Below are 12,277 nucleotides of genomic sequence, written 5' to 3' on the forward strand. Positions count from 1 at the left end.
CTCCTCTGACTCTCTTCTCTGTTCCTCTGCTCCCTCTGACCCTCTCCTCTCGAAAACTACAATTTTTTACAATCATTTCTTCTCTCTTTGCAGCGTCAGGCTCTGTCCCATGAAAACCTCCTGTGCACGGACACAGATCGCCCTCTGGTGGCCAAACGACCTGAAATGCAGCTACTCCAGCGCTCTCCTCCCAAACACAGGAACCAGCTCTCCTCTTTCCCAATACGCCAGAGTGTATCCACGCACGACATCCTTTCTGAAAAATCTAAACAAAACACTCAAATCGGCCCTATCATTTGGAATACTCCCTTTAGTAACAGCCCTGTGCCTGCTCCTTCAATTCAACCCATTCGCATTGACATCCCTTTAACAAGAACTTATCATTCAAATCCTACTCTCACTACTTTTCAGAGTCCATCACAACAAATGACTAAAACTAGTCAAAAAATATATGAAAGTACAACCAAAAAATGTATAAAACAAATACAAGATCATATTTACGAAAGTCCAGTGAGAGTGACTCAGACCAGCCCAAAGTCGTGTTTGGGAAATAAAGAAACGAATGGAAGGAAACCTCAAGTGAACGTGACACCGACTAAACATGTGTCTTTTCAAATGGATCAGAAAATCAAAAGAGGAGAGAAAGAGAGAGGGAGAGAGGAGGAGAGAAAAAGAGAGGAGGAGAGGAGGTGGGATGTGTGGAGAAGAGAGGAGCTGGAGAGACAAGAGGAGCAGAGGAGAGTCCAGAGGGTGGGTTGATTTTGGAGGATGTTAACTCACAAGGAAAAGTCTTTAATCATCACATTTATATTGCGCCTTTCAAGACACTTTACAGATCATTATTCATTCACTCCACACTCAGTGGTGTAAACTACTACTGTAGCCACAGCTGCCCTGGGACAGACTGATGGCAAATCCAGCTGTTGTGGCTTAATTTGAACAGAATCTTTCTTTGACTCCAGTGGAGTTTCTTTTTCCTCCTCAATTGGTTCTTTTGGTAGAGATTTTGACTGGTTGATTACATCCTCACAAACGGCGGCTTGTTCCTCAAATTTTTCAGTTTTGGAATAATCAGTGGTAAAGATTTTTTCCACACTTGTTGTAATTTCCTGTGCTGCTACTTTAACAAGATCAGTAAAAGATGACTGTGACTGAACCTCTTTGGCCTTCAACTCTAGACTTCTTGGATCCTTTTTGGAGAGTTCAGTCTCACTCTCTGTCAGCTCCTGTGGCTCAGCTGAAATTCAAAGGAGCAAACTCAACCTCAGTCAGAAACTGTATCAGTGCCAACAGAGAAGGTCCAAGAAACTGAAAAAGACAAAGAAACTCCACTGGAAACGTCCAAAGACTGTTCAGATTGAGCTCACACACACTACACTGTCTTACTAGCCAATGTGGGTGAAGTGTCTTGCCTAAGGACACAACAACACTTTTTACACTGGTACCTCACCTGGTGTTCCCAGTGGTCTCCCCAGGCCTGACCTCAGTTAGCTTCTGAGATGTGACGATCTCAGGCTCTGACAGTACAACTGCAAACATGCTCTGCTTTAATTACATGTTTTCCCAAACTTAAGAATTGCTTTACATTGTTACATATCATGACTAGACACAGACACATCTCCAAATCCAAGGCCATGGTTTCCTTTTTAAAAATAGGGAAGAATTGGAGGAGCTGATCGAGAGGAGCAGCTGAGGCTCAGGCATCTGTCCCGCTGGGAGGAGGCCCCGGGGAAGATCCAACAGGGACTATCAGGGCATCTGACATGAGTCTGAACTCTCTCCTCCTCCTCTCCTCTGCCTCTCACAGGTGCAGCAGATGGAGCAGGAGGTGCACAGACTTCAAGCCAAGTCGAAGCGCTCAGTGGAAGAGAGCGACCGATTAAAGAGGCTGAGTTTGGAGTTCGAGTTTCAGAAGCGACTGAATGAGATGGAGGAGAGAGAAAGAGAGATAGAGGATGGGCAGAGAGAAAGAGAGGAGGAGGAGAAGGAGGGAGAGAGGGAGGACCTAGACATCATGAGGACCATACAAGAGCTGGAGCCAAGGACCCGGGTGAGAAAAGATTTACAATTACACTGTTATTTCAGTTTTAAAATCCAAACTCAGGACTACTTCCTGTATTTTTACCCCCAACTTTTCTTCACAAACTACAACTTAACTGATGTAAATATAAATATAAGTGCATAGAAGAAAAAGAACATTGTTTCCACACATTCTGGATGTTTCCCTGGTTAAAATGATGAGATTTAAGCCCCAATGAAAACTGCAGTGGTGTTACTGCGCCCTACAGTTGTTTACTCATTAATGATAGACCTCTGTTATTTGTATTTGTCAGAATTATTATTAAATATTCCAAAAGGAAAGTCCTCAAATGTTGATTTTAGTGACAGGATCCATTCTCCCGCTCTATTTATCCAAGCATCATAACATGTGGGAGGGCATCTGACACACCATAACTTTTGCAGATTAACTAGAGACACTTGACCTGCCTCATCTCAGTCTGACACACAGGGTACAGGAGGACGGGAGGGCATCTGACACAAAGATCCAGGTAGATGGAAGGGTATTTGATGGACAGAAATACATGCAGTGGTGTTGAAACTGTAAAATAACTCAATTTACCAAAACCAGAAAAGTGAAACGTGTGTGAGGAAACTACACGAGAAATTGGATCCATTTTAGCTTTAATCCATCCATAACACCCTAAGGAGACACAAGGACATTTAGCTCTCAAATATATGAAATATTTGTACAATTTAATATCATAACTATTTTTTAATTTCATTTTTTAGGTCAAGAGAAACACAGGAAATCCAACTTGTGCCCAAAAGGAAAAACAAACGAAATTGAAATTGTCGTGGAAAGATGATCAAGGAAGAACTGGTAATTTCATTTGAACTTTTTTATTTACATTTTTTAAATACAGAATTTATTGTTTAACACATTTCTCCTCTTCCAGATGAAAAACACAACGGAAAAGATGCAAACAACAAAGCAGCCAATCAGTGAGTTTACAGTTAAAGCACCACTGTGTAACTTTTCTGATGGAGCGTCTGCTATCTAGTCTCCATGGAGAGTTGGAGTTATCGCTTTACCAGAAATGCCCCACAGTATGGCATTAAATTAATCTATATCCATGGAGACAAGAACATCACAAGTCAGATCAGTCGAGAGGCGAGTCCGCTCACTGATTTCATGGTACATTTTAAGCAATAAAACACTTGTAACTGAATCCTGCAAGATTGTGAGAGGTTTAATGCCATACTGTGGAACATTTCAAGTAAAGCTTAAAGAAGCAGGTGGCTGATCCTCCACAAGAAAAGTTACGCAGTGAAACTTTACGTACATACATTTCCTTCCAAGCTATGACAAAATCCCTGAGTACAACAACTTAACTCAAAAACACAATCTAAGTTCATGTGTGCGTTATTTTTCAAGTTTTACATTGTTTCTTTATGTTTTTAATGTTTTTTTATTTACAGAATTTCAGAGGAGAAAGTGAAACCTCTGGCTCCTGAACAGCTGACGTTTAGAGAGCGACAGCAGCTGTTCTCTTTGGCCTCCAGTGCATAAACAGACTGAATACTTTGTAAATAAGAAACTAAAAATATAATGAAATATATTTGTTTGTGTTTGTGTGTTAGCAAAAAGTAAGCTTACTCGTAGTACCATATAAAGAGGTATTGTGTAGTTTAGATCCATTTTTACTAATTTTGTGAGTCTTTCTGTGAACTTTTATTAATTTAGTTGTTTAATTTCAGTTATTATTCCATATGCTGGGACTTCTATCTAATTAGTGCAATAGTACATGTTCAATAGAGAAGAGAAAAATGAGTTTAATTATTTTTGGCGCGTGTAGAATGTCCACAATAAAATAAAATAAAATAAAAATCAGATTTTTGATGTTTCCTGTATTTTGTAATATTTCTCTTAGTAATTGCAGAAGAAATATTTCATAAACAGTATGACTTCAGAGTTCAGGACGGCGTATACTGTATATAAAACAGTTACATAGAAATATTCATATTGCTAAAGTTTTTGCAGACTAAAAACTTTTCTTTCATTTGTCTTGTTTAAATCTTGGTTCTCTGGTAAAACTGCACCACAGCCTTCTCCTGCTCGTGCGTCTCGATGGAGCCCGGCCGGATCCTCCTGATCTCGTTGATGGCGTCGATCCCGGACAGTTTCCTGGTTTTGACGAGATAACACGCCAGCATGGTGCCCGTCCTGCCAAAGCCGTGCATACAGTGCACCGCCACGCCCTGAAAAACACACAGACACACACAGAGGAGTGAGTACGAAACAAACAGACACTGGCATGATCAGTGGGTACAAACCATAGACTCTATGCCACACCGTTCAGCTCCAGTCAAATGAAGCTCATTGATACATCTGCATCAGGAGGGAATAGGCTCTATCCATGCTTACGTCACAAACCAGGAAGACATTTGGAAACATGTGGATGACAGCTTCCGGTGTAGTTCCAGACACTGGGCTCGACTGACTGTGATCAAACCCACTGAAGTAAATGTGATCAGAGGTAAAATGAAGACTGCAGATGTATGTGCTGTTTGGAATCATCTGGAATTTGGCCTAATCTCTTCTAATCACATGTACCAGTGCACTCAGAGTTGTGTGTCAGTGGGGAAATGATGAAAACTGAGGGATGGTTGGAATTCTTGACTGGCCAAACATAACAGAACTCTACAATAACATGGGGATGAAGAAATGAAGTGTGAACAGAGCCCATCACCTCTCCACAAAGACAAACCGGTGACAATCAGCTCTATTCACGCTTACATCCCAAAACCGGATGCGGGTGACGACTTCCTTTGGGCTCTGTTGGCAGTAATAACTCTGGGAAAACTGAGCAAATGGTCCGGTTTTCTTCATCCAAATGTCATTGTATTCTTTCTTTTTCCCTTTTTTTGTCTATTCATTTGTGTATTATAATTTGTCTAACTTGATAATAATAAAAAAAGGTGCCATTGTAGCGTTGTGTAATGTTTATCCCGTCCAGTCCCCCGTGGAAAACTTTGGCAGGTTGTGAAGATGCTGCTGCTGAATCCACAGTTTTATCACATGTCCACCGGAATTCGTCATCCGCATGTTTCCAAACGTCTTCTGGTAAGCGTGAATACAGCCTATACCCTTCCTCTGAAGGCAGATGTGAAACCTTGGCTCCACTCATTTCTGCTCTCTGCTCTTCTATTGTCAAAACTGTCACACTATCAGACTGAAGTAACATGGATGAAGTGTGACAAAACAGGAACGGCTAATCTAATCACAAATGGTTAAAGTACTGAAGAGAATGATTTCACTATTTCTCGACTAAATGCGAGTTAAAGTTCAAAATGTGAACCCACGTACGGACTAGAGATGGGCATGATTAGTCGATTAATCGATAATTGATCATTAAGAATTTCATCAATTATGTTCATTTTAATCGACAACCCGAATGTAGGTTGCTGTGTGTAGTGTGACCAAACAGGTCTGTACATGTGTCTCTGCATCAGAAGGAGCGAGACACAAACAATCAGTCAGTCTACAACGTACCAAAGCACAAATGCATATTTAACAGTGATTTGTACATGAAATTTCACGCTTTCCATTGCGTTCGGGACAAGTGTGAGTCCATGTGCACAGTGCACAAAGCAGCACATATGTTTCTGTGTCCAGTGGGAAAAAGTTTTACCAGGTGAGAGTCGCACAATGTCGATGACGAGTCCCCGCCCCCCTCCCCCCGTACGGTGTCCTGGTTTTGACAAACGCAAATCTGGTCACACTAACCTGTATTCACCTGAGTCATGTCTTTTAATTCGACAGAAGTTGAACCACATCAGCGACACAAGAGCTGTAGTTTTATCTTCGCTTAGTTTATGCAAATTAGCGATGTGGTTTTAAGTTTTGTTTCTGTGAGAGTTGAACAAAACTGAATTAAACACATTATAATGTCAAACAGGCTGATGTGGCTCTAGAGTGGTTACGGTTTATATGTCGTAAAGCTGAATTTATTTATGCAGATTAGTGCAGATAGTAACAATAATGATCATCATTTTAATATAAAAAACTTTAATGATTAATCGATAATCGATTGTTAATTCTTCCGACGATTAAGAAAATTTCATCGAATGCCCGTCCCTAGTACGGACAGATGTCAGATCAGCCCCGCTCAGGTCACAGAGGTGAGGATAAGAGCCAGCAGAGTTTACAACACCTGATTAATGAGTGACAGACTGCAGCCCTGTGTGTCAACTGTGAACTATTACACTATTAGACTCAGTAAACCCTTTGTGACTAAAAGTACAGTACATCTATGGACACACCCAGACCGTGGTAATACTGGAATACCTGGTGCAATGGAGTTCAACAGTGGGCGGCACTTCTGAATACAAACGTAAAGCTGCCGTTCACTTCTGTCTAAACTTGATTCTAAAATATAAAGTTACTGGGGAATCGTCAGAAATAGAGAAACTACACAATGGCTATACAATAAACATTAACAACTGTATTGAAAATGCACTCTCAAAGAAACCAATCAACGTACACAGGACCCTCACTTCCAGCTCAGCTCTTGTCATCTTGACCTATGTCCTCAGAGGTATAATACTCCCTACAACAGAAGCATAGTCAGACTGGAATGGATAATACTAGAAAAGTGTCCTGAGGGTCCATGTCTTTGTGCTGGGGCCTGGACTGATGTAAATACACTACTCCTGCGTTGGAAGTCTAACCTCATGCCTACAAATCTCCAACTACTTCAGTTTATTCTACAACAGTGAATGCCGTATTGTGGAACATTCCAGGGAGAACAGTAACATGTCAGTGTATATAAGTAGGTGGTGAACCCTCTAGTTGAAAGATTATATAGTGCACCTTTAATAAAACCCTGATACATGATGGACCACAATTAAAAAAAATAACTAGTTCTGTTTTTCAACGGTTTCAAGGACCCATATTAAGCCCTGTTCACACGGGATTAGTCTGACCTGTGGACCTTTGGTGATTTGTAATAATTGCGGAGATTCTTCAGAACATAATCCTGTGCGAATATGCCATGTCTGTAATTTGTAAAGTAAAAAAATCAGCCACAAATTACATACAAGGTTCCTACAGGATAAATTCAAGTCTTTTTAAGACCTTTTTAAGACCATTTATATAAAAATGTAATACCTATTTCACAGCCTATTTCGTAGATCTACCGGCAAAAAAAAAAAAAAATTCTTGAATTACATACTGAGTTACGTTCTGAACAGCCAGATATAAAAAAAATCTAGATTTTTAAAAGTCTTTTTATTTGATTTACTATTAATCCCAAATTCATCACTTTTAAGACTTTTTAAGACACTGCAGGAACCCTGTATGTACTATATTTGGCCAAACATAGACGTCCGGTGATAACACTAGTCCTGTGTGAATCTGCATCTCAGTGTTTGTTGTTGTAATTGTGCCTTTTCTATCTTTCTTTTCTTTCAGCGTTCGTTTCTCTTTCAGTCTTAGAAAAATAGAGTAATTTATGGACTTTGCATATCCCGAGTAACACAGAGGTGGGGCGGTAATTTGCAAATTACTAGACGTCCCCAAGCTGTACTTATCCCATGAGAATAGAACTTTACTCTGTTTTCTGATCTATGCTCTAATGTCGTTTCCTCATCACAAAGAGACCTGGAGTTGTGTTTTGTTTCATTCACAAATGTTTAACACACAAACCCTGTATATTTAGGCTGAGTTCTTCTCTCAAAATGAAAACACTCTGTTCCACCTTGAGTTGTCACGTGGTAATACAAGAACCTTCACTAGAATCATTTGAATCATTTGGATCTTTTCAGCTTTGGAACTGCCAGTCTCTACTGAACTAAAGGTAAAAAGAGCTGTTCACTTGAAAAATACCACTCCATGACATCACAAGGTGGAACAGAGCATTTTGAGCTTTGAAGATGTAGACAGACTAATAATAAAGAGTTAGTCAAACATGTGTGAATGAAATAAAACTCAACTCCAGGTCTGTTTTTGAGGAGGTAACAACATCTAACATGGCTTAAAGCTCAAAGAGTCAATTTTGAGAATTATGGGACCTTTAATAATTCCCTGACACAGTTCCATCTCTGCTGTAGATATCTGACCTCTCCTTTGGCGTTGGCCTTCTCCACGATGCTGAGGAAGTTGTCGATCTGTGCGGGCGAAGGGGGCGTGAAGTCTGTGATCTTCAGGTGGTGCTGCGTGAGCTCTGGGCAGGAGTCGTGGTTGGGTGGGCGTCGCTCTGTCAGAGAAACCAGGTGTTTGATGCCGTTCTCCACAAGGTACCTGTACTCAGCCGGGTACCGGGGCAGAGCCAGGCCCGCCACCTTCCCCTGGTCCACCCACGTGAAGTTATGAGGAGCAGAACCCATGGTACAAGAGCTGAGGAGGAAGAGGGACAAGAGGTGACATCACGGTTTGACTCTTGTGCACTATCTCCTATTTCACGATCAGGTGTACAATCATTGAGTCATATACATATGTCATTCTAGAAAAATATCAAGCTCATGTTGAGGTTTGTTAAGTGTTTACTTAAATTGAACATTTCTTACTACAAATGTCTGTGAAATCCGCTTGGAAATATCTTTTGTGTGACCGAGTCGGCAGCATTTTTTTGTTGCTTTTCTATATTTCGTGTCAGCCATAGTATTTTTACTTTTTGGTTGGGTCACCTGCTTGTTTCTGTGGACAGGTCTTTACTCTGCTTCAAATGTTCCACAGTGTCACATTAAACAACTCTACTTTACATTTATTCAAATACAGGTGGTTTTATAGCTATACTACAACTTCTATCCTCCAACCAGTCAACGTGAGCTAGAACAGTCTGTGCAGATTCATTTTCCGCTGTCCCTTCAGAACTCACAACTGTACGATGTATCACCAACCGTCCTGCTCACTCTGTCCTCCCGACGTCAACTTCACTGCTTATTATTTATCTTTAAATGCATTCATCTCAGTTTTCCTGAATATTTCAAACAGTATTTAATTCCATTCAGATCCTCTTACAGTTTACGTTACGCTGATCAGATTTTTTTTTTTGTCGTCCCAAGAGTCAAAAAACAAATAGGAAAACACTCATTTAAATATAAAGCTCCTTCTAATTGGAACAATCTTTACTCATCGATTTGTGCATTAACTTCTGTCCCTTCATTTAAAAATGCTTTGGTTCAATATTTACAGAACCCATGTCATTGTTTTTCATGATTTTGTAGAATTTTATTGCTCATCTTGTTGTATTTTGTGATTATCTTTGAACTCTGTTTTAATTTTTTTTTTCCTCTCAAATTTGTTTTATTATGTGTCAAACAGTCAAGTGTGTGTGAGAGTGTGTGTGTGGTTGTGTTGATTTTGTTGTTTTGATGCTTATTTGAATTTATGTATTCTACTGTATCTGTCTTTTGTCGTTGTATTTATAAGGACCCCCTCGAAAATGAGATGGTGACACATCTCAAGGGGCTTATCCTCCAAACAAATATATTCAAATTCAAAATTAGCTAAGAAATACCTAGAAAAACAGGTATTCTGACTGTGAGCAGGGTCGCCTCTCCACAGATCTGATCTGTAACTTAGCCTGGTCTGGTCTCCATGATGATAGAAAGGTTTAATGCCATATTGTGAAACATTCCAGACAAAGCAACAACATCTAAGTGGAGAAAAGCCTCCACCAGAAAAGTTACACAATATGCATCTTTAAAGTGACGTTTTTCACAATTCTGCTTAATTTCTGCTTAATTTGGTGGGATAATAACTGCTGTAAATATAAATTATACTTTTACACAAATCAGGAAGCAGTTTGTGAAGAAAAGTTGAAAACTATGTCACAGGAAGCAGAGTTCTATCATCTTTGCTGGCATCAAACTGGGAGAATTCTGTCCAAACGTTCGACACAATTTACACACGAAACTATTTTTTTTCTCATACTTTAAACATGATTTCAACAAAATAAAGGTGTTTTCTTATAATCCTACTTGTCTAATAGTCTCTGTGTACATTCAAGTTTGGGTCCAATGTTTACTTATTTTATCATGTAAAAATGTGAAAAACCTTGTAATTCAATATATAGTGACAGGACATGATATTATTTTGAGTTTTAATGAAACAAAATCACAATACTTTGGTTACTGTTACAGTACATCCCTATTTCATGATGGGAAAAAGTCAATACGAGCAAACTAAAGTGTACTCTTGTCCAGATTTCCACATACACTGACCTGCAGTGATTTCAGATTAACCTATAGACTCTGGAACATTAGTCACAATAGTTATCAGTGCTTAGATGGAAAAAAATCTAAACATTTCTCATAATTTCTGACTAGCATTCTTGGATGATGTGTGTGTGTGATGTGGATTCTCCAATTCATTTTTAAATTTGTCTTCAAGTTTTAGCCATAAATACAATAAAAACTTAGGACATTTCTTGTATAAACTAGGACAAATCAATGGTTTTGGATAAATCTGCTGGGACAGGGGACACAAGGGCTCAAAACTGGGACTGTCCCAGGTAAATTGGGACGTCTGGCGACACTCAAATAACCCAGTTCATTTTGAAATTTGTCTTCAAATTTTAGTCATAAATGCAATAAAAACTTGTTTACATTATAACTCGGGTGACCAGATTTTCAAAATAAAAAACTGAGACATCTCTGTTTTGGGTTGGTAATAATAAAACTCTGAAACAAGTGTAATTAAGGAAAATAGTCAGTATAGTCACATTTACTTTGTGTTTTGGTCATTTTTAAGCAGCTTTTTTGTATTCTACCTAAACAAATGACACTTTATGCCATTTTTCACTGTTGGCAGGGATCAGATTGGTCAAAAATAGAGACACTTTGGACATTTCTTGTATAAAATTGGGACAAATCAATAGTTTTGTATAAATCTGCTGGGACAGGGGACACAGGCTCAAAACTGGGACTGTTCCGGGTAAATTGGGATGTCTGGACACTCAAATAGCCCAATTTATTTGTATATTTGTCTTCAAGTTTTAGCCATAAATGCAATAAAAACTTGTTTACATTATAACTCGGGTGACCAGATTTTCAAAATAAAAAACTGGGACATCCCTGTTTTGGGTTGGTAAAAATAAAACTGTGAAATGAGTGTAATTAAGGAAACTAGTCAGTATAGTTAAATTTTCTTTTTGTTTTGGTCATTTTTAAGCAGCTTTTTTGGTATTTTACTTAAACATTTTATGCCACTTTGTACTGTTGGCAAGGATCAGATTGGTCAAAAATAGAGACACTTAGGATATTTCTTGTATAAAACTGGGACAAATCAATGAGTTTGTATAAATCTGCTGGGACAGGAGACACAGGCTCAAAACTGGGACTGTCCCAGGTAAAACACTCAAATAACCCAATTCATTTTTATATTTGTCTTCACGTGTAACTGTTCTACACTAGTCAGTATAGTCACATTTTCTTTGTGTTTTGGTAATTTTTAATCATCTTTTTTGTATTTCACCTAAACAAATTTTAGTTTATGCCACTTTTTACTGTTGGCAGGTAAAACTGGTAAAAACTTGGAACACTTGGGAAATTTCTTGTATAAACTGGGACAAATCAATGGTTTTGAATAAATCTGCTGGGACAGGGGACACAAGGGCTCAAAACTGGGACTGTCCCGGGTAAAACATTCAAACAACCCAATTCATTTTTATATTTGTCTTCAACTTGTATCCATAAATAAATAAAAACTTGATTCCATTATACCAGAGCATACTAATTGGCACTGAAGCTCTTACTAAAGATGGTATTAGCTTGAAATAAACATGCACATTACTACTATTCTTATCACAAATCAGACTTACAATGTGATGTCTTCCTGGTAAAATGTTGTGGCCAAGTCTTCAAGTTAGCTTCTTCCAGAGAACGCTGCCATTGCACTGCACGATCGGTCTATCTGTGGTGAAAATATTATGTAAGGATCGTGTGCAGGACGCGGTGAGAAGGGCACGGCTGTAAAAGAAGGAGTTTCCACATCAGCTGTTGTTTTCTGTCACAAAAGCTGCGGCGATGTCAAAACAAACAGATTAGCATGTTAGCATTAGCATCAAAGCGACGCGTGCCAAATCAGGAACGAACAAGGCAATAAAATGAAATACCAAATGGGAAGAGCTGTTTTTGGCTCGCTTTGCGCTGGCACAAGTTGAGTCAGTGTGTAAAAGAGTCGGACCCGAGGACAGCGCGTTACTTTGGGGCGGTGTGGACGCGAGAGGCGCAGCTCGGAGCGCGCACGACGGAACCGCAATCAACTTCTATA

At 39.2% G+C, this 12,277-nt stretch overlaps 2 protein-coding genes across 4 annotated transcripts; one reads left to right on the forward strand and one right to left on the reverse strand.

Annotated features, from left to right (window-relative positions):
• The first annotated feature begins 760 nt into the window (after positions 1-760).
• Positions 761-3,577, forward strand: LOC110166489 (afadin-like). Its single transcript, XM_055154503.1, has 4 exons — positions 761-2,050; positions 2,791-2,881; positions 2,958-3,003; positions 3,481-3,577. Exons 1-4 carry the CDS (start codon positions 1,817-1,819, stop codon positions 3,569-3,571), a joined length of 462 nt encoding a protein of 153 aa, XP_055010478.1. The 5' UTR covers positions 761-1,816; the 3' UTR covers positions 3,572-3,577.
• A 401-nt stretch (positions 3,578-3,978) lies between these two features.
• dusp23b (dual specificity phosphatase 23b) lies at positions 3,979-12,277 on the reverse strand. Of its 3 annotated transcripts, none has more exons than XM_020931727.2 (4): positions 12,120-12,277; positions 11,826-11,917; positions 8,122-8,398; positions 3,979-4,260 (listed from the first exon to the last, which is right to left on the reverse strand). In XM_020931727.2, exons 3-4 carry the CDS (start codon positions 8,386-8,388, stop codon positions 4,072-4,074), a joined length of 456 nt encoding a protein of 151 aa, XP_020787386.1. In that variant the 5' UTR covers positions 8,389-8,398; positions 11,826-11,917; positions 12,120-12,277; the 3' UTR covers positions 3,979-4,071. The 3 variants fall into 3 exon arrangements, with proteins under 3 accessions (XP_020787386.1, XP_020787384.1, XP_020787385.1); XM_020931725.2 differs by having other exon boundaries at positions 11,826-11,973; XM_020931726.2 differs by having other exon boundaries at positions 11,826-12,022.

This window comes from Boleophthalmus pectinirostris, unplaced genomic scaffold (genome assembly GCF_026225935.1).
Source record: "Boleophthalmus pectinirostris isolate CB_2022bp ecotype Guang Dong unplaced genomic scaffold, ASM2622593v1 HiC_scaffold_10, whole genome shotgun sequence".
In the NCBI taxonomy this organism is placed as follows: Eukaryota; Metazoa; Chordata; class Actinopteri; order Gobiiformes; family Gobiidae; genus Boleophthalmus; species Boleophthalmus pectinirostris.